Raw genomic sequence first — 27,935 nt, forward strand, 5'->3', positions numbered from 1 at the left:
TTGCTGGAATTACACTTCCACGTGCTGGCACTGAACCTTAGCCAATGCCTAAGGTTACCAGAATGAGCACAGAAAGGTGCACTTTCCTTAGCATTCCATTTTCTGTCAAGTTTTACAGTGACAGACCATCTCATTTAATGCCAGAAAAGTTAACTCTTAAAATCACATGAGCTCATTTCAGCTGCTAAGGCACATCCTTTCTTCCACTTAAGTTAGTTTCATATGCTGCAATGAACCGAAGGTATTTCAACACACTGGGCTCTTTACAGAGACATTGTTACCGTAGTAGTTAAAAACCCCAACAAATATGTATAGCAAATACAATTCCAGTACACATATGACAATTTATTGTACCACCATTCATATAAAGCATTTCAGTCCAAAATGGTCAGAAACAATCTTAAATATCTGCATAAGAATTTATAAACATTAGTAAAGATATACCACAGACTATAGCTTTCTAAGTTTTCAAGTGTAAATTCTGGTAGATATCCATGTTTAAATAAAATGGACAATACCAGTAGAGATGCATACTTCTATCATCTTTATTTATAAAGAAGTGACAACACTAGAAAACACATTGATAGCCAGTGCTTTGAACAATGAAGGTGGGATCTAAAAAAGTCTGATTAAACTAAACAACCTTAGGTCTTTATCAAGTTGCATATCTGCCAGGAATGCTGAAATGCAAGAGTTTACACCTGCAATATTCCATAATGGAACAGCCACATAATATCAAATATAGTCTCCAATTTCCAAACTAATACATAAAAAAAAAAGCCATCACTAAGTATGAGAAGACCTCTGCAAGTTCTTATTGCTTTTTGAGTTAAATAATGATCTTCAAATAAACCAAAACCAAACAATCTCTACAGTATCTTGCTCATCCTCCTGTTCATTCATTAACACTGGAAGCAATCAGTTATTATATGATGCGGCAACACAGGCATTTAACAAAAAAAATCCAAACAAAAACTTATTTAAGTACACGGACATCCCCACCCTCCCTGCCCACCCTCACCCTGAAACCCACTATAACCACTTACTGCCTGGAGAGGAGCAAAACTCGATAGACAAAACCAGAAATCTGACTACAGTAAGAAGGAAACAGAGGGAGATACAGCTTCCTTAAATATTCAAAATCTGATGTCTTCCAAAACAAAGCACACCATCCTCATCATTTAAAAACGGAAGTTGCTTTATATGTATCTAATCCTTGCACATGCTGAGCAGTTCTCAAGTCCACTGAGTTCCACTGTGCAGCAGTTGATTTTGAATTCAACAATGCTTCAAAAACTACAGTAATATTCAATGCACTTTTTACTAAGGAGAGGAAAAAAACAAATGCATGTTGATGTTGTTCTTGCCAGTTCAGCATTTCTGCAGCAATTCCATTTGTCTCTTGCAGTATTAAACTTCTAACAGCATCAGTCTTCAGAATCATCCTCAGAAGCTGTTGGAACAACACAGTATAATCAGAAGCCTTGACAAATGTCTGAAAAATTTTTTCCAGCACTTTGAGTGGTGGAAGTAAAGGTAATTTTATAATATCAAATAGCAGATTTTAATACCTGCCTAAACCTTTGTAATTACACAGCTTAATTTTTAAATGCATCTCATGTCTAAAAATTACAGCATTTTCAAATCAAATCTCAACATTATGAAATGCAGTGTCCTCCTGCTGTTCTCCCTCAAAATAGAAGGAAGAAAACTTAATTACGCCAGAGATTCAAGTTTTATGTAGTGTTTACAGTGGCTAATTCCAACAGTAGTCAGAGGAAAACATATTCAATCCATGACAGCAGCACCCAACACCAGGGAAAGAAATGACTCAAAGTTAACAATTTGGATACTAAAATACCTAGAAAAATTCAGCAGTCTAACCAAAGTTTTTTTTTTGTTTAATATATATATACTTCTTAACGCAATTAAGTCAGGCCTAGCTGCAAACAGCTCCTCTCTCCAACCCCATTCTTTCGGCATATGCAAAATGAACATAAAGCCCACCTATGCACAGGATTTTGTTGTTGCAAGGTGAATTATAAGACAAATATGTACTTGTCAACTCTAAAAATAAAAATCAGCACACATCTACAATAGGTTTGTACCGTGTTAAGCTTGTCCATAACAGGAATTTATTCTGACGTCTTAAGCAAATTCTAAGGCAATAAAGTACTTATACTCAAGTAACTTGTTCCATCTCTGTACATAAAACAAAGCAAGGTAATGTCTGTCTGCTCACTTCTCCAGTTCTTCAAAGAGAAATGTAACCAAAGTACCATTAGTGATAAATCTAAGCCTCAGTATTCCTCAACTGCAAGTTAGATAAAGCCCGAATCAAACATAGATTAAATTACTGTGTAAAATGGCACACAATAACGTTAGTTTTTACTCTAATAAGGATGTACATAACTCAGGAATAAATTCCGAACTCAAGTCCACCTTTGTCTGCTCTGAATGCAGAAATAATCTCCAAATCATCTTCTGCTCCTTGAACTAAAACTTCAGACACACACACACAATATCCCTTATCATACTCCAAATACATCCTATGCATTGAAAATTCATATACAAGCTTTGAATGTTTTCAAACATTCACATGCACACTAGGGAAAAAAAAAGCAAGCAAATGAACAAACAATGGTAGATCAACTAGCTACCCTTCTACTGCCTATTCATCAAGCCCAGCATATAGTTCCAAATTCAAACACACTGAAGAAGCTATTCAGCAAAAAGTAGGCTAGCCCATTGCCAAAACTGGCAACTGTTCAGTTTCATTCCTGAAGTGGATAGGCCGGATCAAGGCATACATACAGCTGTAAAGTGTGTGTGGATAGAAAAAAGGGGAAGAAGAGGAAATGACAAGAGAAGTATGGTAATTTAAGTGCAGTGAAATTCAACTTTAAATGTTTCTTTTCTACTAGGACTCATGTAAATGGCTACAACCTGGAGGTCACCACCAATTCCCCAATTATGTACGCCTAGAATTACAATAACCAAACTGTAACTAGTGAGGAATCTTGTTATCACTTGCAGAAAACACTTCTGTGGTCCAAACAGAATGCTGTTGGGAAATTAATCATGGAGAATTAAACCCTCAGAGTAATTCTACTGATAATGGAAAAAGCACTGCTGGGTAAAATCAAGTTTTCCATAATTAGGTTCAGTATTATGAATCTTGGCAAGGAGGATTGTACTCATTTAGCTTTGAGTTGATCTAATGGGAGGGGAGAGGAAGAGGGGAAGCACCTACTTTCAATATCTTCCATATGTGCCTGAAGAGTTCTTGCAAGGTTAATAAACTAGAAACAAGGCAGAGAGAAAGTAGTTTAAAAGTTGCAAAGTTATCTGCAGAAATTTGCAACAAGTTAGCAAAGTTTTCTTCACTTTTTGTTCACTTTTTACATCCCAAAACCTCATCCCAGATGTCAAAAAAAGACAAAAAAAACCAAAAACAAACCAATGCAAAATTTAATATAAATCCCCACACATTAGGCTTCAAATTGCTATTTAAGTTATTTCAGCTTCCGCTCCATGTCAGATGTTCCTGGTAGCAGTTAGTGGCATCATCTTTATGTTCTACAGTCTGTAAAATACATCAATTTTGAAAGTAGCATGCATAAACAAGTGCCAGTGTTATGAAAACTGCTCCTAGAAATTCTAATGGAAAAAAAAATAAGAAAAAAAAAAAAAAAATCACATAACCTGTAAGGACTGCATTATTTGGATCCATTTCATTTACTTCACTATCACTATGGCAAAACAGAGCCCTCTGACTGAGAGGCATAAATACACTTGAGATTTTAACTGTAAATAAGAAGTTTAAGAGCAGGATTACTATTGGACAATGGTGGCAGCTTAACCTTAGTAGTATGTGGTATCAAAACCAAAGCCAAAATCCCTAGGAACACAAGTTCTCAAGGCAAATTTGAATGTCTCGGCCAAGTTGGATTTTTTTTTGGTGACAATCTACATCACAGTTTCAGTGATAGTCCAGATGTTGAGACACAGCAAACAAAATGAAACAAGAATATAATGCTACAGTTTCCATAGCTCAGGTTGTATGCTCCGCATCAAACAGGCATCGGTGTTCTCACCGGTTTAAAAATGCAGTGTCACGCAAGTGCGTAATGCTGCCTCTGATGACAAACCTGTAAAAAAATCTTATTTCTGCAATACGCTCAAGCTAATAACCTGCACAGGATGCTTGCTAATATCAGATTATAAATCTCTATACCTGTAGCAGAGAAAACTAGAAATTTCTGTTTGTGGATCATGGAATACAAACTTTACATTAGATGTATATGGAAAAGAGAACCAGTGTTCTAATACAGTAAGAGATTAAAGCGCAGTCCTGCCTCTACCCTAGAAGGCTAGTACCTGCTAGCAACCATTCCAATAAGCCTTGCACAAGCTGAATATTTTAATAGCGTCACTTTGTATGTAATAAAAAAAAACAAACAAACACAGCTTTTCAGGAGCTCAGTTGACAAAGGGCACCAAATAATTATCTAGAATCAAACAAACACATAGAATACAGGATTTCTGAATAAGTCACTATGCAGCAATAACTTTTTATGATGATCTCTTACTGGTAAAATGTGTACTTACCGTATTTCTAAGTCAAGACATTAAAGTAACAAGAATCCAGTCAAACACGACCAATAAAAGTGTTGCCTAACACCAGAAAACCATACTATAGCTAGTCAGTTTCAGAATGTAATATACAAATACATTGTTAGGTACAATCCAGCAGACAAGCATTGCAAGGTCTAGACCTCTGCAGTGTAGACAGGCATAATGAGAAAAATCAATCAAATAAGGTAGTCCAACATTCTCAACTGCATGTTTTGTACAGAGGGAGGTTAACCTTCCAGTTTCACATAAATTCACAATAATCATGATTAAATGCAAAGCAATGAACTACCAATAACCTTGACATAAATAATTTTGCAACACAGTAACTGCAGTAAAGTAGTACCCTCAGTTTAAAATCAAAACATGGTGTTACTGCATTGACAAACCCAGACCTAAATTTGTTAAATAAGCATGCTTCTTGGGTATCCAGCTCCTAGGTTGCTCAAGGTAACAATCTAGTTCCAAGTTGTCTGTACAAGCAATTCCAGCCGTAAAAACACTGCATACTTACTCTAACACGTGTGCTGGCCTCACTTGCAGTTCCTAGCATATCAGAAAAGCGCTGCTCACATAAGTGTAACAACACTACCAGGTAGAGACCAGAGCTGATAAATTCATAGTCTGCCTTAAAGGAGATCAAAAGAAACATTCAGAATGTCAGTGATGTCTGCATAGACAATTCAAGAAGTAGAACAAGAAATAAAATTTATTGGAAACTTTATATATTTGATCAAGTTGTTCCAGGAAATATTACTGAAAAGCTATTTATACTTCTGGTTCTTCCCACTCACCCCAGATCTAACATGTTATCCTTGAAGATTATTTGTAGAACTTTTTCTATTCAAGTCTTAGCATGATTAGTTCACAGTAAGGAATCTGAGAATCCAAGTATTGTATCACTGGGGAAAATAACGGCAAGAAACTTTGCTGGTTTCTTTTCAGTGTTCCCAACCCTTTACAGAAAGCCAAATTAAGGGAAATATTGTAAGAACTTTATGATGATATAAATGTTTTGAGAAATTATTTTCCCTGTTAAGATAAACTCTGAAAATGCCGCTGCTGAACTGATCATTTAGAATCAATTCTTTAAGTAAAAGTTCTTATTCTATTGAAGTAGAGTGACAGTAACAAACAGCCCGCAGTGCTAAAAATTAAGATGATGGCACTCTTGAGAAAGACTTTTCAGAGTCTGGCCCAAGTGACAGGAACTAGAGTAGCAGGGTTAGAGCTTCTGCTAAATAGTAAAAAAAATAGAGGTTGATGTTTGCCCTCAAAACTGGTGTCACTATTTTCTTTCAACTTCTGAGGTAGGTAAATTTTGTTAACTCTTTCTATATTCATAGAATAACCCAGAGAATAAGGAAAACTCTCTGAATAAAGTTCATTAAAATAACACCAGCTTTTTGTTGTTTGTTCATTTTCAAATACTGCACAATCCAGTAGTTCTAAGATAATGTATTTTATATAATGAGAGTAATACTAATGGGCCTTTAATTACTTTTAATTTAGGAAAGGACTTGAAGGAGCAGCAGGAAGCTGTTAGTAAAGAGATTAGGTTCTTCCACTCCAATGAAACACAAAAAAAAAAAAAAAAAGTTTTTATGGGATGTTATGTTTAAAAAGTGGTATGTTTAAAACAACTACTAAGGTGTGTTAAAAAATAGCTAAAAACAAAGATGACGACTTAATTTAAAATTCAATCGAATCATACTAGTACTCCCACTGCACCTATGTGGCAGACACACTAGACTGCAAAGCTAGATGACAGATCTCCAACCAAGAAAAGGATAAGATATATTACACTTACTGAAAGCTCAGATATAGGAAGCACAGCAGGAAGATAGAATTTGTCTGAATATTAAGAAGAAAAAACTGTCCCATGTTGACATTACTTTATATGCTTAACAGTCCTTCTGAAAAGGAGATGCATTTTGCCTTCTCTGAAGAGCACCCTCCCAGCACTAAACCAACACTTACCAAATAAGGCAAAATATACTAACTTGTTCATTTGCATGTGCCCTATAGAGTTCATGAATGTCAAAGTCTTCCAAATTCAGATGCAACTTCTCCTTGCACAGTTCACAAGTTGTCACTGCTTCCAAAGAAGAACCTGGTGGGGAGGAGCAGGGGAAAGTCAGTATCAAGTTACAACAATCTGTAACATATGACACAATTATACAAGCATGACAAACTGTAATTAATTCTTGGCTTAATTTTTCAGAGCAAGGTTAGAAGAAAAAAAAAAAAAAGCCTCTAATACAAACGTAGCAACTATCTGCTAATGTCAGAATTTAAAAGCTATAGCATGTTTATTCTCTATCCAGCTCCACATATTTTGCCTCATGTTAATTCTGGACACCACATGCCTCTTCCTGAAAGTATGGCATAAAATCATTGTTTAAGCTGTTTGAATTCTACAGGGTAATCCAAAAATACACAAACATAATAATAAATATACTGGAATACCTTAAAGTTATGGCCAGAATAGCATTTCGTCTTCAAAGAACCAGGTTTAAAGCAAGCTGATCCATAGGCAACAAGATGAACAGAGCAAGTTTATGGTGGATTTTATGTCTTAAATAGTTAAATACTTCAAACTAATTTCTCCTACAGGCTGAGCCTTCTAATATATCCCTACTCTGATGTGGGTCCTCTAATACCGAGTAAAAAAAATAGAAAGATGCTAGCACCTTCCTTTGGGAGAAGTATTCCACGATCTTCCTGTCTTCTACCAAGCCAACTATTTTTAAGTCTTTATATTATTACAGATAAGTTATAAACTGGTCAATTAATTTATTAAAAACATTTGTACCATGTGCAATTTGTGAAGTGTTTCTTAAAATTCTACATGCACTTTGATTTTTTTTTTTTTCTTGAACAGTTTTAAATTGCCTTGAACAGGAGGTAGTAACATTTTTGGACTGTCAAATCCCCACCACTCTGCTACAGTCAGCCTGGCTATAAAAGTGTTAACAACTAGAACCACATGCACGAGAGAGTGGGGAATTCAAACAAAGTTGTAGAGTAGCTCTGAAGCCACACTTCTGCAATGTTATATTTTGTCTAATTTCTTAGTAGTCAATCCCAAAAATGTGAATATCTAAATGAGAAACGCAGCTACTGGATCTACTTACATGAGAAGCTGCACAGACACATAATAAGCCTGGAAGTGCCACTCTGTTGTGTCCTCTCAACTGCTACTTTTTCAAATAAATACCTTGATACTAGAAAGAGTAATTCTCCTGATAAGCCTCCCAGTGTAACTGGCAGTCTATCTTGGTCTTGAGTCTGCTTTACCTGAATTAATCTTGGACTGCAGCCATTTTTTCATGCACTCCTGGTGAACATACTGCAGACTTCCAGTGCACTTGCATGGCTCTATTAAAAGGTTGTCAGAACTTGAAGAGGACATCTGACAGATTCTGCATAAGTCACCCTCCTCATCTTCAGAATCTTCTAAAAGCAGGCTGAATAGGAAGGAATATCAACAAACGTGACCCACTGTATGTAAGACCTTTTATAATTCCATTCACCAAACTGTTCTCAAACCAACAAGGACTAAAACAAATTTCTGTGAAGACAAGTGAGAACACAGGTGACAGAGGAGTGAGTTGCCACTTGAAGTTTCCTTTTAACAACAAGATTACAGAAAACTCATGTTAAGTCAGGTACATTTCATTATCTCAAAAGAACATACTAATTTACCTCTCTTTAATTTTCTGGAGTCTTTCTGGATCTCTTGATGGTGGTATTTTAGACTTGCTGCTTTCTTGTCCATCAGACTGATTCCAGCCAGAGGGAATAATATCTACAGTTATCATAAGATTGTCAGACAGACTGCTTCCTAATGTTGGAGGCACTGCAAAGCGAAAGAGAGAACCAGGCAGAATTCCAGAACTTCTCCTACTGTGGGCTGAATCTGGTGGGGAGGCAGTAGCTGTAGGAATACCAGATACTGCAGGTGTTGGTGGTCTGTTAACAGAAGCCCAAGGAGGGCTATCTGATGCTTCAAGAGAGGTCTCCTCACCTGACTCTCTTCTTCTGAAGATATGTTGTGATCTAGCAGTTGTATCAGAGGTAGAGATCCTTGCAGATTCATCTCTCCCTTCTCTCCTTCTTCTGGAAAAGAGAGGCGTACATCTATTCCTCAAAGATGATGATAACCAGGATCCTGTGCTCCTACTTTCAGAGTCTGGTCTGTAACTTTCCCCATCTGAATCAGAGTTATGATTTTGTGAAACTCCCGATAAACCCCATCTTCGTCTAAGAAAACTAAATCCCTGAGAAGCTTCAGATGTCTGAAGTCCTGGAACTTCCGGAGTTGCAGGTCCATTACTGCTCGACAGAGTAGAAGCTTGAACTCTTGGGACTACTGTTGACTCTTCAGAGCCTAATGATCTTGTATGCAATGAGTCTTGGCTAGACCTTCGAGAGAAAAATGTAGATGACATACTAGAAGCTAAACGAGACAGAAGCTGTCTGGTTGTGCGCCTCCCTTCACCATCAGCTGTAGGCTCATTCAGTGACCTCTGAGAAGATAAGACCCTTTCAGAACCACTTGAGGAAGGAGTTTCATCTCTAATGGCAGTAAGAGAAAATGCTGGCTGCATGCTCCTCTGGGGAGATTCCAATTCATTTCTCCTTTGCCTTGAGGAATAACTGAATCTTGAAGAGCTCATGTTAGAGTCTCTGTTGAAAAGAGATGGCTGATGATCAGAAGGCAACTGGCGGTTCATGGATGCATTCAGCCTCAAAGTGCTTAATGAGTTCTCTTTTGGTCTTGCTCCCTCTGCATACGAAGAGGCAGGCCTGTCTTGAAGATCTGTTGGAGAAAAGCAGAGGAAAATAATATGACAAGATGTGCTCTAATTGCTACATTCTAGATGGATAACTCTGCAGAGTTCCAATTATTACATTCCAGATGGGTAACTCTAAAATGTAAACACAAAAGACAGGATTTTGTGATCGTTACTCAAAATTCTTTCAGATTTGGCAGATTAATTAAACTTAATATTGCTCTGGAATCTATTTACCAGAATTCTAAAGTTAAACTGAAACCTAGACTTGTTTCAGTCTGGTAATCCATTTAGAATTTAACACCCCCCAAATCTTCAGATTATCTCACTTTCTTATACGCAAATATGAAATTCTGACCATCTGTCAGAAGTTACATAAGAAAAGCATCTGAATTAAAATCAGCAAACTATATACAATACTATTTATAACTTAAAGGTCCATTCTGCCTATAGACTGAGAAAGGTTAATCAAAATCTCAGCAATGCAGCAGACACGAGAGCACCCGAAAAATGCATGGATAAAGCCACATATATTCCTCATCTATTACAAGCTACCCTTACTCTTCGCATCATAAAATCACCAAGAGCTGCAGTTAAACACTTCTTAAAGGTAGCAGAAAATTACTGGCTTTGGATAACAGAAACTGAATAGTATCTAAATTAGTTGTGTATCTTACTATAATATTTTAAACAAAGAAATCAGAAATAAAAAGAATACCCCAGAAATGCTATAATTCCACTGCTCCAGTCCAAAAGTGTTATCTACCTACTGATTTTATCAAAGAAATGCAACAACTAAGTTAGTTCCCATGTTCAGCTATGCAACTGGTTTAAGCACAATCAGGCTTAACCATTCTGGATTAGTCATCTCATCTGCTCTCCCAATAACTTTGATTATCTATAGTCAACTAGACAACTATCACCACACTTGTGTGTCCTCCCCCGCTTATTAAGCGTGCATTTGATTGCCCAATGCTTCCCAGGGGCCTGCAGGTTAAAGGAGGTGGCTCTGCTCCTCTACTCCATGCTGGCGAGACCCCACCTGGAGTACTGCATCCATGTCTCAGGTTCTCAGTACAAGACAAACATGGACATGTTACAGCTGGTCCAGAGGAGGGACATGAAAATGATCAGAGGGATGGAACACCTCTTCTGTGAGGAGAGGCTGAGGGAGTTGGGGTTGTTCAGCCTGGAGAAGAGAAGGCTGCGGGGAAACCATACTGCAGCCTTTCAATATATAAAGTGGACTTCGAAGAAAGATGAGGACAGACTTTTCTTAACAGGGCCTGTAGCAACAGGGCAAGGTGTAATGGTTGTAATCTAAAAGAGAGTAGATTCAGACTAGATGTAAGGAAGACATGTTTTACAGTGAAGCTTGTGAAACACTGGAATGGGTTGCCTAGAAAGGCGGTAGATGTCCCATCCCTGGAAACATTCAATGTCAGGTTGGACAGGGCTCTAATCAGCCTGATGTAGTTAATGTCCCTGCTTATTGCAGGGCATTTGGAACTAGATGACCTTTGAAGGTCCCTTCCAACCTAAACCATTCCATGCTTCTTATAAGCATATTTTCCATAAATTCTGTGTAACTAACCTCAACACACTGAGAAGAATTCTGCTGTAGCTGAACTGTAGCCAACAATACATGAAGCAGCTGAGCAGGCTACCATCAGCTAGTCTCCTTCCTCAAATGGCTAGATTTGGCAGGGGGGTGGGAGGGAAGGGAAGAAGGAAGGAGAAAGCAGCTGAAGCCTACTGACCTCATTAGAAGGGAAAATACTTCAATATTTTAACTACATAACAAGCATAGGCAGATTAAGACAGGAGGCAGAAGATTTCTCCATGTATTCTGGAATTGAAGCCTTTAATGTTTGTAGCTTTGGTGTTTGCTGTTGCTTTTTTGGTCAGGAAGGAGGGGTTGTTTGTGGGCTTTTTTGTGTTTGGGTTTTTTGGGGTTTAGGTGTTTTTGGGGTTTTTTGTTGCTTTTAAATGGGCTCTGCATTGCTATCACCATTATTGTTGAAACTATATGGCAGATTCTGACTGAAGAAACATCTGCACAGAATGTCAAGCATCTGCCATATGGTTTTGATTATACAGCAGGGAACACAGTTGGGAGTTATTTTTATAGCACTTTAACAGTGGCACTACTGCTAGAAAAGCAGCATGGACAGCACAAAGCAAGGGTCTCCACCCATCAATTTTTCCCATTAGGCTCTACCATGTAAATGCCCAACTGTCTACTTATTAAAGAAATGTAGAGTATGATGACATTAAATCATACTCTTCTGGTAAGGCAAGACTGCAGGATGAGATCTGGAACTAGTTTTTATCTTTTCTGCTGATATCCTGTAGGAATGTTTTGGGGCTGGGGGGGGGAGGAAGTGGTTTTCTTGTTTGGTTGGGGTTGTTGGTTGGTTGTTTTTTGGGGGGGGTGTTGTATAGGGGTTTTTTCAGGGGTTTTTTTGGTTGTTTTTTTGTTTTTGTTTTAAATTACACATTATGAAGTACCACTAATGCATCTGCAAAAGGTGGCAGATCAAGACAGATGACAAGCTTCCCCAAAGGCAGCTCTAAAAGGCCACAGTACTGAATAGAAAGTGAAAATGACAGTACAGAAGTCAATACTAGTCCTAGCAGTTACTGTGGAACAAGCCTCTAACCTAATGTGAAGTATGTGTTTATTCATGATTTTCAGTGGTCTAGCAGTTTCCCCTAATAACTACTAAAAAAGAACCCAAATTGAAAGAGATCATACAATATGGTCACCTTCATTAAAACCCTTTCCTGAGTCAAATCAACATTACTTTTTTCCCCCCACATGTAAATACACAGAAATCTTACAATGAACAAGACGCTTACTGACTATTCACACTGTTACAGTGGCAAACACCAACAGCATTTTCTTATAACTGAATGCATCTACAAGCTAGACCATTCATATATCCTTTGATGGTTCAGCCAACCCATGGAAAGTAGCCAGCCAACTTTATTTAAAAGGGTACCCTAGAATTAAATAGATATTTTGGCTTTGTGTTTTGAATAAAATATTCAAAGAACACGCAAAGAAGCTAACAAGCATGCAACCTATGGGTTTACAGGCTTTCAGATGTACAATACATACATGTTGCAGATGAAAAGTCACTGTTTCTGTAACTGTGATCCACCAAGTTATTAACAGACAGATCTGTTCTTCTTTCCAACTCTCTTTGCTCTCTCACCAGCTCAGTTCCAAGGGAGCCAAGCATCACTGATGAAGATCTAGGAATCCTACTGCACCTCCAAGAAGAATCTTGAAAGAAAAAAGTAAGTAAATCCCATGTTTCTGTAATCATTTAAATACCAATTAAACCTGCGACTTAGACATGCATGCTGGTTATACCATATCAGGTGCAAATTTACAGTGTCACTAAGCTGATCAAGTGGAGAAGAGTAGACAGCACTCTGCTGATGCTGGCACTTACTTAATCTTGCTGTGAGTTAGTTCTGAAAGCTAAACAGGAAAAAAGTAATAATACTTTTGTGAAGAGTCAGACCTATTAACACTCATACAGCAGAAGAGGAGGAAGAGAAATAGCATCTTGCTTCTAATGGTAGCTAGTTAATACATAGGCTTTGCAATATGGCAAAACAGCAGCATGAGACTTAGTATGTGCTGCCATTCTAATGATGCTTCTAAAATTCTTTTTCCAGAAAGACAGCCAAAGCTTAAATGCAGCTTAGACACAACTATGACTAATACTGTTCTTGCTCATATTGCAGAGTAAAACACTCCAGTTTAAGAAAAGGGGCTCTTGTTTTTTGCTAACAGCTCCAACAACTGAATAGTGACCTGTACTTACTTCAACTGTGAACAAAACTCTTGCTCCAAAAAAAGCATTCTTCAATGGCTCTGAAAAATCCACCTTGATTTTGTTGTGCTAACTTATAAATCCAAATTTAAACATTCATTGATCAGCAGTACAATGACCAACCAATCTAAAAATGGAAAGACACAATTGTCCCATACCATTATAAGAAATGTTAATGGTGGTCATTAACCAAAAGTAAGAAAGCACCAGCAATACTGGGTTTTGAGCAAGAATTCATTATTTGGGGGGGAGGGTGGGGGATGGCTGCGTGGTTCCATAAGGGAGTATAAAAAGGAACATCCATGCATCCTCACAAGGGTAATCTGAATGGATTGAACGGTCTGCTTCAAATTTCCAATTAAGTTTTTGACTTATTTCCTGACCTTTAGACTTTTGTTTGCATATTGCTTAACCTACATCTATCCAAGTGTCACGGTTTAAGCCCAGCCGGTAACTCAGAACCACACAGCTGCTTGCTACTCCTCACCTTCTTCCTCCCCCCGCTCCCGGAGGGATGCGGAGGAGAATCGAAAGAATGTAACTCCCATGGGGTGAGATAGGAACAGTCCAGTAACTAACACAAAACCACTACTGCTACCACTAATAGTAAGGAGTTAACAAGGGGAGAAAATACAATTGCTCACCACCCGCTGACCAATACCCAGCCCAATGCAAGCAGCAATCTGGGCCTTCCAGGTAACTCCCCCCAGTTCCTATACTGGGCATGACATGCTGGGTAGCCCCTTTTGGCTAGTTTGGGTCAGGTGTCCTGTCTCTACTTCCTCCCAACTACCCCTCCTCCCTGGCAGAGCATGAGACCGAGAAGTCCTTGGTCGGAGTAAACATTACTTAGCAACAACTAAAAACATCAGTGTTATCAGCGTTGTTCCCAGACTAAAGTCAAAAACACAGCACTGTACCAGCTACTAAGAAGGAGAAAAAAACGACTGCTACTGCTGAACTCAGGACACCAAGTATAGCATACTTATTTAGAGCTTAAATGAAAATCTCATGTTTTCCTGAAAGAGCACCTGGTGGAGAATGTTTCTTTTTGCCTGGCCTACAGAATGAGTTTAGGCTCTGTTAAAAAAAAAAAAAAAAAAAAAAAACACCAAAAAAAAAAAAAAAAAAACCACCACCAAAACACACACAAACACAACAATTCTTTCTTCCCTGACCCCTAACCACAGTGCTCTAACCAGCCCTGACAATGTGCTTCTTGGAACACAGAGTTAAGTATGGTAAAAATTTCCTTTCTGCTGCCTCTGGCACATGTAGTTTACCAACGCCATATGACTCATGAAACAACAGTAGCTACACTCATTCTTTCCTCAAAATCTTAACCAATTAAGACATATTTGAACCATGAAGTTCAGCTTTACAGCAAATGGAATAGGTACAGGTAGCAGTTTTGAAGGAACATGAGTACAATTGGGTTTTCAAAAGACCACGTTAGCAGCATTCTCAGAACTTCAGATACTGCCATCAGTGTGAGCATACTGTTCTGTTAGGCACAGGGTTTTAATATTAAAGAAAAATAAAAGCATAATATTTCAACGCAAGTGTTTTAAAACTTGATAAAACCTGATCTTACTAAAGACAATTTTCATGTAACTCAGCTATAGTTATTAACCTCTCACCTGAAAAGGCAGTCAAGCCATTATTTCTCACAGAAGAGGTAGATGTACAAGATAGCTTAGGTCTCTTTGAATCACTATCTCGCTGCTGGCCATGGAGTCTTGAATATGCTCCCTGAGTTCTCTCGGACTCACCGTAACACCCAGATGTGAAATGAGAGGAAGATGATGTAGACTGAAATAACAATAAAAAAAATTGACACATTATTTCAGATGTACTTACACTGAACAAAGCATACATAGTGTAAGATTCACAAAAATAGTAAAGAATAATTTTAAGATGCAAAGACTTTTTATTTATAACAACAGAGAACTAATGCTTGAGCTCTTTATCACTATCCTCAGGTTTACTGAATACAGTCCTACCAACAAAAGCTGGTTTCTATTATAATCAGCATTATTTTTCCTTTATAGATAGATGTAGCTTGCAGGGGAAAAAGATATTTCTGACTTGTACGATGCTATAAACACGATCAAATATAGCTTTACAGATCTCCAAGGAAACACAATTTTGCTGTCCAGAAATGGCCAAAACTGATCAGCTTCATCACTTTAATACTTTAACTAATCAAGTTTATTTTTTACCAACCCAAAATATACTTAGCTAAGGAGTCAGGCCTAGCTTCTTGTAAGTTGTTTAAACCAGATATATTTTGATTATATTAAGCCCAAGTGCAACTGAAACAGTTCAGGGTAAAGAACGGGTACAAAACAATTTTTGCAGTGTACAGCATTGAAATAAAGTTTTTCACTAACTAGTACTAAATAAAAAAAGAAATTGAGATAGCTGTTTGTCTGGTTACTTGCAGCCAGAGCATTTATTTTTTATTTGAAATATCTTTATTTTTTGATATATAACATTTGAACTCAACCGAGCTGTTTGTCTTCCCAGATAGTATCTACAACCAAGATCCTTTAAGGATCAGCTGAATTAAGATAAGATGTTACAGTTGTGTCTTATTTTTATTTTGTTATGGTTTTTACTAAGCTTATGCCACAACTTTTTACTCTTTAAAAACTAAGTATTTTTCTTATCCCATCCTAAAAGACAAATAGGAAGACACAGAAATACATCACCAAGTAAAAAGCCAGGTTCATTTCCCTCATGAACACATAACTTCTCTTTTAATAATTTGCTATTTGATAAGCAGAGGTTTCAGAGTGTCTTCTGCAATGTTAATTTGCATTAGAATTGAATTTAAGAGAAAAACTAACCTTAATGGGGAAAAGAAGTATCTTTTTGAAAACTCTACAGCATTAACTTGGCACATAGGCCACTTGCAACCACAGACTCCGTTTGCATTTCATCTATGGAGACACCTACTGTGACTTCCTCCCTTGAAGGCCATCATCTCCACACTAGCTCCTCCCTGCCCCAGTTATTTCAAAGTGTCACCTTTAAGTGACAGTAAGAAAACAGGTATTTAAGGTGCCAGCACTTGCAAGTATCCAAATATCTTCCACAGTCTGAAAGTGAGCAGAATTTTCATTTGTCCAGTCTTCCCACCAAGTATCTTCGCAGTTGTCTGCTTTTCTCATTTTAGTATTCCTACTACAATTGCAAGTGTTTTATTGCCACTCTACAGTGCATAAGCATGTCAAAGAAGCAAACTAATTTATTTTTGGAGTTATGAAGGTATATTCTAGAGCCCAGCTAAGACAAGCTGTTAAAGCCCGAGCCTTGGATCGCGGGCAGGTGACAGTTAAGCCTCCATTTTCTTCCACAGTGTGCTGTAAGCAGCATATAAATAAGCACAGTCAGACCACGAACTCCACAACCAAGTTTTCTAAAGCACATCTCCAAAACCATGAGCTTTATCATAACTCACAAAGCTGGTACCATGAAAAAAAACACACCTCCTAGAAATACCTGACAGAACAAGCTAAATATAAACAGTATTAATTTTGCCATCCATAGGACTATAACATGTATGAGATACTAATCACCCCCTCTTTGTTTATTTTTAAATGGATACTTACATTCTCACTTCAAAATTATTTCTTATTATTTTCACGCTCTAAATAATTTCTTAATACCACTATCATCTTGGTTTTCCTAAGACCTTCTTATCCAGAAAGATTACAGTGAGCCCCTGCTAGCAGGTGTGCAGATAGAGAGCACTAAGGTAAAACCCTGGTTAAAAAATAAAAAAAAAATGTGTAAGATATTAACAATTCTCACCAATCTGCTTCTGCTTCCCAAAAATCTTCCAGAATGTGGATGATCAAGTGTCCCTGAGTAGTGAGTTGGAGAGGATGTTGTAAGCTTCCAAGGAGTTTCACGGGTGTCTCTTTCTCCAATTCCCCAATCTCTACTGGAACTATTCAATACACTGGATTCCTGAAGAACAACATGCTTATCATACATAACTTGTAACTCAAAACTAACTTAATATCTGGTCTGAATATTGAAAACACAGGGAAGTGGAAGTAATCACAAATCTGGAAACCTTTCATGTAAAAACCCAAGGGATACCCAGGAGGAAATGAAAGTCTCAAGAGACAACCACTGGCAAAAGGAGAGGTTCTTTAAACTACTTCCTAGCAATTATCAGCTCCTTTATCCACCTCTCATTTGACTGTGGACAGTAAAAAGTTAAAGTGTAAGGCTTTTGAGGCATTACCCCAACTTAAGATACTCCAGCAACAGGGCAGAATTAAGGACCTCACTTGTGTTACGTAAAAAAACCTACATATGTAGAAAATGAGTCTCCATGAGAGCAAGAGCGGCTCTGTCTTTTCCTGGTCATCCGTTCTAATGCAGAAAAGGCAGTGCAAGGGGGGGGGCAGGGGAGGAGAGGGGAGGAGGAGAGAGAAGAGAAAAATGGGTTTTGGGCTAACATAATTTTTTTTACATAAGGAGCATGATCTCCCCTAGTAAAATAGATGGGACAACACACGTAAACTGTCTCATCAAGCTGTTATTCCTTAAAAAAAAAAAACAACCACACAAAAAAACCCACACAACACAAATGATACTCACTCTACTTCATATTGCATGGTATTGCCTTAAACACTTTCCTCTTACTGCTGCCTAAGTTTTTTATTTCTCTGCAGTCTATTTTAATAATCTATCATTGTGCTATTGGTAGGGAAGGCTTGCAAATTAAGTCATTATTAACTCCAATTACATTTCATGCAAGCAGCAAAAATACATTTCCATTTGTCACTACAAAATTTAAACTTGTGTCTCTCCAAGTTTCTTACAAATCGCTAACACTGACCACCATAAAACAGTAAACAGCACTGGGTACAAAGTCACTTTGGGATTAAGAAATGAGGTAAATACTGTTAGTAGTTAATTTCAGACACAGCGCAAAGATACTGACTGCACAGTTTGATATACATAAACTGTTTGGCAGAACAGTCCTGCAAATAAACACTGTTTGCTGCATTACCTCAGAACAAAGTGCTCAAGTTATCTGAGGTTTGATGTTTGAAGGGCAACGACTATAACTGTTCTTTTTGTGTTTTCTCTTTCAAGATACTCAGGAGCTCTCATTTTTACTTTTGGTACGCAGGCAAGTTCTAATAATGAGACTGGGAACCGTTTAACATAGAAATCTGTCTGTCCTTAAGACAAGCTTAAGGAATGAGGTTCTACACTACTGGTTTCATTGAATGTCAATGAATAGATGATAATTAAGGAAAGACACTGCAATTTAATTTGCTCCACAGAATAACCACCGAAATTGGTAAAATTAATAGAATTAACAAATCAAACCATTTTATTACAGCTAAGAAGAGTTTGTAAGTGATTATTTGTCCATACTCTTTCTAGGAACTATTAATACTACAGCTACAGCAGTTTCTGTCACCATTCTTAGAAGTACTAGGATTTAAAAGGTTGAAGAAATAGTAATTCTCATCATTCTCACAAGCAAAATTAAATCTGAAAATAAAGTGTCAGCCAGTAAGTTCTGTCATATTTCAGACTCTCAGTAGGATTCTTCTGGTTCCTAAATTATTTCATATATGGATAATCTGCCATGGGCACAAGACTACAGAACTTTAAGATAAAAGTAAAGCTCTCATAAAACGCTCTTAATACAAGCCATACCTGCACTTAAGTGATCTTGAAATACTTTTCTTTTTCGTCATCTGTTAGATACTGAAGATCTGAGAATTTAATTTTACACATCTGGATCACCACAGTAAAGACCTTACTCCAAGAACAACACACCCACACTAGCACAGCACTGAAAGCCAGTTCATGGAACTACACCATCTACCGTTCTAATGCCAGCACAGCTCCTGGTAGCTGTGGCACCTCTGCACTGTGCTCATCTCTTTGAGAGATCTCCCAAAGCCAAACCAGAAAATAAGCAACATACTATGTATCAAAAAAGTGGCTTTAAGACAAAGTAAATGATCTGGCATGGTGTCAGGAAAGCTCAACCTAACTGCTATATCTGAAACTACAAAAACAAAAAAACACAAAAAAACAAACCACAAAACAAAAAAGAGAGAAGAAACACAACCAACAAGCCACCCTCCACTTCATGTCTCACAAAATGGTTAACAATGTTGAATCATAAAGCACAGGATTTTAGAAATTTTTTTTCACATACCATTACACTATTTTTGTATTGTAACTCACCTAGAAACAATGCTGTCATTCAGTATTCACCAGAGTCATTTACAATTAGCTTGCTTGTTATGCCTCCTCAGATGAGGAGAGGCTACCATCCAAACTGATCTCAAAAAGGGGTGACATACACACACACTCAAAGTTTGACTGCTGTCTCCAACAATTTTTTGAGTTAAGCAAGTATCAGGTATGGTCTCCTGCTGCAGAAATGACTTTACATTAAAAAGCCAAGTCCCTACGTTCTTTTTCCTCTATATAACCAAAGCACTACGGACAGCCATACATTTTTTTTCTTCTAAATGACAAATCTTTTAAATTACTTGAAACTGAAGCAGCTCTTAAGATTTTACAGTAGCTTCTGAAAGGATTAATCAAGCAAAAGTGCCTCCCATTCCACTCCTATCTGACCGGACTTAATCTTATTTAGACTATTTGTATCTTCTTGCCCTAGCCACTTGCAATCTTAACCTGTAGCAACAGCGGAATTTGCTCCTACCAGCTCTGTAAGTACCAAAGGTTAGTCAAGAAAGGGAGGTTCCCTATGCTTTTATCACTAAGCACTAGTCTTGTGTAACAAGCTCTCAGACTACTTTCTATGAAATAGAATAGAAAGGGATACAACATAATCTAAACAAGCATTTTCTCCTCCAAAAAGTTTTAACTCCAAAGTGTTACAAAGATCATCCCTCAGATTAGAAATATTTTGCTCAACAGGAAATAAATACGCAGTGCAGTGAACATACTGCAGTACATGTAATACATGAGGTGAAGTACATAAGTCTCTTGTGTTATAATTTCATAACAGCAGTAACACATCTAACTTTACAGCACCAATTCAGCTCATCTTCTGATGAGCAGCTTTCAGTATGATATGTACACTGTGTGGGTCCATAAATCCCTATAAAAGAGTAAGACTCTGTGATTTGATTTTGCTGAGCAGATAGTCAGTGAAAAGCATGCAGGAATCCAAAATGCAAAAGTGACTGAAGATCACCGTCATACACTCCCTATTGCCTATTCTATTAATGACCATATATATGCTTGGTATGGCAAAACACAACACAAATACATGTTAATTGTGCTAAAAATAATTAGTGCTCTATTACTTGTAAAACTATTTCTGGAAAAGGCATTATATAATACAATGTCCCAGACAGCTTGTCAGCAGGGACCAAACTCATAACCATTTTATTAAAAAATATGAACATTTAATAATGGAGTTAAGTTTCTACTATTTCTAAGACCAAGATGGGCTTATATTTCTGGACTCAAAGTTGAGGTGAAACTTGCCGACAGAAGCAGAATAAGAGAGTTGAGCCAAACAGCCATCTGTTGTTTCCCAGTGCCCAAAATAATTTTTCAAGTAGTTTAATCTCTACTTCCCATAATACTCTTCCAAAGTGAAAGTATCTGTAAAGCATTAGCTCTTATTCTTAAGCATGGCTGCTCTCCCCCACAAAAGCAATTTGGTTAGCGCAAAATGTTGCATGTGAAACAGCAAATGCCTTTACCCCAGTCCTGTTTATTGCACAGAAAGCCTGGCTATATTAGCATATTGACATGACAGTAGGATATAAAGCCTAAAGGTCGTCTTCTTGCCTACTGTTAACTCTTAGAACCACAACATATGACTGTACCTTTTGCATGTTCCACAAAAGTGTCAACACCCTATAGAGATCAAAGTTCAAACAAAGTCCTAACCTCCCCGCAACAGAAAACCCCATTCACCGAGGTTTAAGACTGCAGTGCCTAGTGCCAAAACAGATCCATAGTATCAGAATACCCTTCATCATCAAACAGCTGATTTTTTAAAGGTGCAGCTACAAAAGTCAGCAAAATGGCAAACCTAGAACTACATATTCACACTGCAGAATACTGTCATTGGCCTGGTTATTAATTAATTCTAATTAATTCTAATTTTAGAATTAATCTTAGGGTTTGTTCACAAATGCAAGGCCCCGCATGGGACTTTTTCCTTTTATTTCTGGGTTGGGGAGGGAAGGTTTTTTGGTTTGGGGGCAGGTTTTTTTTTTTTTTTCTTGTTTTTTTTGTCTGGGGTTTAGGGTTTTTCTTCATGAAAAGTAGATATTAAATTAATTTATACTTTACAGAAAGAGACATAACACATTACCTGGTATCCAGATTCTAATCTCCATGAAGGTTCTCTTGCACTATATGCACCAGCTAAACTGTTTCCAGTCAATGTTCTAGACCCTAGCGAAGAGCCGGAGGCCTGAAGAGATATCCTTCGAGGAATTCTTGAGGGTTTTGACTCCATTCTTTGTATCCTGTAGAAGGACACACTGATTATTTTTTCTTTTGAAAACAGGGACCTACATGTGAAACATGCACAAGTCATTCTGAGTATATCATAAATATGACTCAGACATACAAATATTTACACAGCACTTTGGTCCGACTATGCTTCAGGAAAATGGGGAAATGAGTTCTTACTCTAGTTTTTGTAACCTTTTCCTTACATGTTGTCCCATTCCATGTTAGAAAACTCGTAACATAGCCCCTTTTGCTGTTTTTATATTACAACATATTCTTGCTGTTCTATTAGAAGTGGGATGCCCTTAAGAACTCTGCCACGCTAGTATTAACACAAAATGGGCCAGGAGTCAGGGAAAGAGTCCTAAACATTACTTTTCTGTTAGTGAACTGTATCTCAACACTTGCAGAAACTACACTCAGATTTATTCTTCAGTCACAAAACCATGAAATTTCACCCTTGGGGGGGAAGGGGGGGACGGAATTACACACAAACCAAACAATAAAAAACCCATTCAAACACACAAAAAAATATCAATAAAACAACATTTTCAGTCTACCTGCCTCAATGAAGTATCTAGCTTCCCCAAGACAACTCCCATGAAATTAACGTACACAAAAGACCACTTGGTGTCCCACACATATATGCAAATCTACCTTTGAGGCACCGAGTGTTTATTTGCTCTTTTGGTATCTTTCGGCATTTCAAGAGAAATGCTGGTGCCTTTTCTGCGTGAGAAATGATCCTGTAGAAATTCCTGTCCTCAAAAGGGTATTTTGACTTACTGTTGCTCAGAAACTCCAGATAGCTAGCTAACTGGCTTGCTAACATCCCCAGATTCTTTGTCCTCAGCACGGTACTGCCAGAATCAGACCACAAAAGGTAGCTTTTAAATAAAAAAAACTTAATAGAACTGCAGTATCCTCAGTAGCATGGCGGGGGAAGAGTAGCATGATAACGAACAACTCCGAAACAGATGGCAGAGAACTCCATTGGTACAAGGTGATTTGCAGAAGTGGTACAATCTGTTTTATTTAACCACTTTTAATTCTGGCCTAACTTTCTGAGAATGGGAATAAGCTATATCAAGGAGGGGGGGGGGAGGGGAAAAAAGTCACTCAGTAAAGCACATTTTTTCCCCACACATCAGTCTTGCTCATCAGTAACACAATCTGTGAAAAGCTGCTGCATCAACCCTGACATACCTCATGTCTGACTGCAGTTTCAAGTCAAGTTCACATACTTGGGACTTTTAATCTTAGCTGAAAGTCATACTACATTACATATTCTACCTGGTAAAAGCTAGTTTGTATAGAATCCCACTGATTAAACTATTGGACAGCTGAGGTTGATTTCCTTAATGGAAGATTTTTTAACAACTGTTCTGATGCATGTTCCATTGTGGGCTGTGTCGTAAAGCTATCAACACAAAGTAGCCTAAATACTTAATTTTTCTTGCAAGTAGAAGTTTTGTGGGTTTGGGGTTTCTTTGCTTGTTTTTTAAACCAACCAACACCCTCCCCCTCCCAAAACAGAACATAAAGCATACCAAGTTTAAGTGAACATTTATATTCGTGTACAGAAGAGCTACTGGGTTGTATCATGGAGAAACACACCAGCTTCTAGGCCATGTTTCGGACATTAAACAACCCATTCACTTTCACCAGAGACTTGCTTGAGCTCTTGATCGCTATTCCCAAGTTTACTCACTATTGTCCTACCAACAAAAGCTGGTTTCTATTACAATCAGTTAAACAAGCCCAGTTCAGGAAACTGAAATCCTCACTTGCCTAACTTTCGATTACGAACCTGAAATGATAAATTCATTAAATTTCCCAGATCACATTTAAACCCCTACAAGAATATTGAGCAATTGTATGCTATTATCAAAGTTGTAAATACAGCTGTTATTATTACAGCTTATTCATTGATAAGAATGCTCTAAGCAGTGTTCCAAAGCACAGAAGAACACTGCTCCATCATGTAAATTTAAAAGAGATTTGGTAAGGACAACTCTAATAATCTAAACTACGTCACTTCAAGTGGATCATGGGTGCAATAAAATGTGACAAACATCCTTCTTCACATTTGTAACATTAGGTAAGACACTATAATAATGGTTAATTTAAGCTTCAGAATAATCTGCCATAACGTGCACTGCCAAGTCTAGTACTCATGTGATGCTTTTCCAAGTGTGAAAAAAGTAACTATTCAAGTTGCAAACTGTGAAGCTAAATTAATGTCACACTAATATAGACCAGAGTGTACGCTGGACAGGACAGCAGTCTTGCTGAGATCTGACACCCAAAGCACTGTTTATCTACATTTTACCATGATACAAAAATATAAGGGATGGACATACAGAATAATAGATCAAACTCTTTTAAGTTCTTGACAACGAGCACCAGCATGACCACTTTTGTTATATATCATTCTGCTTCTGGATCACTTTGCTTCAGATAGGTATGGAACCAGATAAATAACATCAATAAAGAGTCAGACACAGACATGTGTAGAATACGCAAAGGTTCTAGAAGAAGGGATGGAAGCACCTACCAGTAGAAATTAATGCCCAGATGAACAGGGGGAAGAGACAGATGTGTAAGAAGTTAGAACTTCAAGACTAAATTAGAGATCATCTCATACTAACAAAATTGCTTATGCACCATCCACAGATGAGACAAAATAAGAGCATTCAGGTAGGAAAGGACAAGGTGAAAGACTGTGGACACCAGAAACTACTATCTCTAAAAGCTGCAATAGAGTCCAAACACACGTAAAAAGGCACAAGACTAATTTTCTTCTCCAGTGGTAACCCCAAGAGGACAATATTATCAATCAGTTTAATCTTGTACATTAGCACAGGTTGCTGTTTTAACCTGAATATATTAGGATGATACCATCTATATATTTTCTTTACCCAAGGAAAGAAATCTTGCAGAAACTATACACAAAGATGTTTAGTTAAAACAAAGGCAGCATGTTAGAAAATGAAAAATTAAATATATCAGTTTATGCATATACATTATGATTAATTTCTTTAACACAACCATACATTTTTTCTGCAATCCTGGCTTCAGCCAGCAAACAACAAGGAGCTGCTAAAAGGATGAATCAGAGTTTGGTAAGAACAGACATTTGACAAGAGGAACCCTACCTTGTTTGATGGAGAGGTGGAAAGGAACTGAAGGGAGGGGGGAGCAAGGAGGAAGACTAGAAGGTCTAGTTAAAGAACTTCTGCTCAAGGAAACTGGATTTTACCTTTGGGTTTCAACAAAGATTCAGTGGCATGAAGCATGTCATTCAACTTAATATATTTTTTAAAACACGTACAGCTTACACTGATTATGGTAACACGCTGAGGTGGGTCAAGGTGAACATGTTAAGCTATTGCGGAACACTGAACAAGAGTGGTCTCAAAAAAAAAAAAAAGAAAAAAAATCCTGTTATTAAAACCACAGGTATACTCGTCTGCAAGGGGAATATTGCGTTTTTATACGGTATTTCAGAATGAGAATGGTTCCCTTTTACAGCAACAGCATCTTAAGGAGTTTTTTTTTGAATGAGCACAAAGACACTCAAATTAAAACCTTGAACATTTTGTTTACTCACACAGGTATTCAAAAAATCCCAAGTGGTAATTAAGATGCTGTAATGAGTTCTATAACAAAGTAGCCACCTCAGCTTACACAGAAGGTAGTGAGAGGAAAAAAAAAACAACCACCAAAACAAAGGGAAAAAAAAACCAAAACAAAAAAACCCCAAAAAAAACCCAAAACCAAACAAACAAAAAAAAACCCCACCAAACTCCACACAACCAAAAAACCCACACACCCTTAAATGACTTCTCTGACCAACAAAATAACAATAATTACAACAGCAGGGGAAAAAAAAAAAAAAAGCAACAAAACCCAACCCACAACATAAAACCTAAGTTGTGTTGCAATCTTAACTTGATCTAAAAGCCTGTTATTGCCACAAAAGAAAGGAACACCTTACTCACATATGACACCTACTGTGTCCTTCACTGAGCAACCTTAACACACAATCCTGACAAAACACACTTATGGCTTCTTCATCATTTTCATACTACTCACACTAGTATCCAACAAATGAGAAATGGAACAGCCAGGTGAGAAACACTCTTCTCAAAGCAACCTACTTCATCAGCTCATGCCATGTTACACAACTTAGCAATCAAAACCTCATGGAAAAATCTGGAAATAACTCTTGTGTCTCCTGGAATAAGGGATACATGGGATGCCTCTCAAGACTTGGTAAGAAACCAAGTTCTGAAATCAAACCTTTAAATTTAAAGTTGTACCTGAGAAACACACTTCCAAGTTGTAACAGGAGGTGAAGCTGAACAGTCTATTTTGAGTACACAGCTCAAATGTCCTACCCTTCTTGATCTGTCATCCCTCCAAGTATAATATAAAAGATCAACTAGACCTAACATAGCCATAAAGATAACAAGAGAAAAAAGTCCAATAGGTCTTTGTGAGAAAGCACTGTAATCTCAAAAAGTAAAAATAATACAGACAGCAAATACATAAAATAAAAACCTCTCATCCCCCCTCTCTTTCGCCCTGATCCCTTCTACTGAAAATTGAGGGGCAATTTGAGGTAGTCATGTTTACCAGTAAGGACAGCTTTTACCAACTTCCACGCTTGGAGTAGTAGGTGAAAGTATTCTTGTACCCTAAGTCAGAGAAAAGCACACGCTTCACTCCCAGCTTCTAAATTCAAGTTTTCTACCTTCGAGCTAAGCAATGACACTTCTACCTAAGACTTGCACTTTTATGTTTACAGGTTTTTGTACAGTTTGATATAAAACTGTTGGTAAGTCTTTCCCCCGAGCACCTTGCGATCACGTGCCCTCCTCAGTGTTTACTCACAATCATGTTCTTATGACAAACAAGATGGAGTTCAGGGACAAGTCTCTCAGTCTGTGCAATCCTTTGTTCAGGGTATTTTCTCAACCTTTAATCAAGAAAGGCTGACAAAAAAACCTCAGCAGCCTCTCAGGAGTGCCATGAGCAAGAAAAATATTTACAAATGCCGATCGTCTGCCTACGGTGCTGCAGCTGATGCCACGACGGCTGGGCTATTCCCCCGTAGTGGAGCCAGTAGGCTCTAGGCAGCAGGTGCTCCGCAGAGCCGCTGAGGAGGGCACCATACCCTCCTCGCCAGGCTCGAAGGGAGAGGCCCTGACACCAAGGCTTAGGCTCCGACTGGAGCTCACGGCCGCACCCGCGCTCCAGGCCCACGCCAGGCCGAAGGGAAGCACCGACCGCTCTGCCCCGGCCCCGCAAGGCAAAAGGCTCCTCAGAGGCAGGAAAGGCACGGGAGGACACAGAGCATCACACAGCTCCGCGGCCAGAGAAGGGGCGGAGGCATAAGGCCATCAGAGGTGCTTCGCAGAGAGAAGGGCGGCGGAGCCAAGCGCCTGCCCCGAGACAAAATGGTTCCCCCTGGCCCTGGCGCGGAGCCGCCGGCCCCGCACACCGGCACGAGCTGGGCCGTACGGAGCCATCCTCCCCTCGTCGACACCGTAAGCGGTCGGTACTCACTCTCACAGCACAACCTTCGCGACGCAGACACCCAGAAGCTAAGGATGCGCTGAAAGGACCAAGCCGGGCCAGCCGCCTCTCCCTGCAACACAATGGCGACAGCGCCGAAGCTGCGCAGCCGTCAGTCACCGCAACGCCCCGCCCGTGCCCAGCGCTCGCGAGAAATGCTGCGGGAGCACCGCGGGGCGGGGTGGGGGCGAGTCCCCTCGTCCGGCCGGGCCTGAGGGCGGTGCTGTGGGGTTCCGCTGTGGGGTTCCCTCACCCCCACCTCAGCTCGGGTGCTGGCGGGTACAGTCGTGGCACGCCGCGACATGAAGGCGGCCTGAGCAATCTTTGCATTAAAGGTAGAATTTCTTCTCTTTTCGTGAAGAAACACCCCAAAAAACACAGTTCAACGTTCAGCCTTAAGACTGCAAGTAGAGGTTTGAGATTCCTTTCTATGCTACGTACTCGTCCTAGTGTTAATATGGTTTTACAAATACATACACCGTATCTCGTGAGCAGCCGCACGTAGCCTGGGTGTGATGGCAGTTCCCTGAAGGACACGCTGGGGTGGGGGTGTTGGAGGAAACTG

General features: G+C 38.6%; 1 protein-coding gene across 4 annotated transcripts; it reads right to left on the reverse strand.

Annotated features, from left to right (window-relative positions):
* Positions 1 to 324: 324 nt before the first annotated feature.
* Positions 325 to 27,514, reverse strand: MARCHF7 (membrane associated ring-CH-type finger 7). Of its 4 annotated transcripts, none has more exons than XM_030487102.2 (11): positions 27,362 to 27,514; positions 21,645 to 21,801; positions 17,105 to 17,263; positions 14,926 to 15,097; positions 12,559 to 12,726; positions 8,666 to 9,460; positions 8,344 to 8,497; positions 7,936 to 8,105; positions 6,639 to 6,748; positions 5,150 to 5,263; positions 325 to 1,453 (listed from the first exon to the last, which is right to left on the reverse strand). In XM_030487102.2, the coding sequence occupies exons 2-11, from the start codon at positions 21,789 to 21,791 to the stop codon at positions 1,178 to 1,180; spliced, it is 2,265 nt and encodes a 754-aa protein (XP_030342962.1). In that variant the 5' UTR covers positions 21,792 to 21,801; positions 27,362 to 27,514; the 3' UTR covers positions 325 to 1,177. The 4 variants fall into 4 exon arrangements, with proteins under 4 accessions (XP_030342962.1, XP_030342963.1, XP_030342961.1 ...); XM_030487103.2 differs by adding an exon at positions 3,254 to 3,302 and having other exon boundaries at positions 8,344 to 9,460; XM_030487101.2 differs by adding an exon at positions 26,687 to 26,787 and having other exon boundaries at positions 8,344 to 9,460; positions 27,362 to 27,433.
* Between the last annotated feature and the right edge of the window lie 421 nt (positions 27,515 to 27,935).

Source organism: Strigops habroptila, chromosome 5 (genome assembly GCF_004027225.2).
Source record: "Strigops habroptila isolate Jane chromosome 5, bStrHab1.2.pri, whole genome shotgun sequence".
NCBI lineage: Eukaryota > Metazoa > Chordata > Aves > Psittaciformes > Psittacidae > Strigops > Strigops habroptila.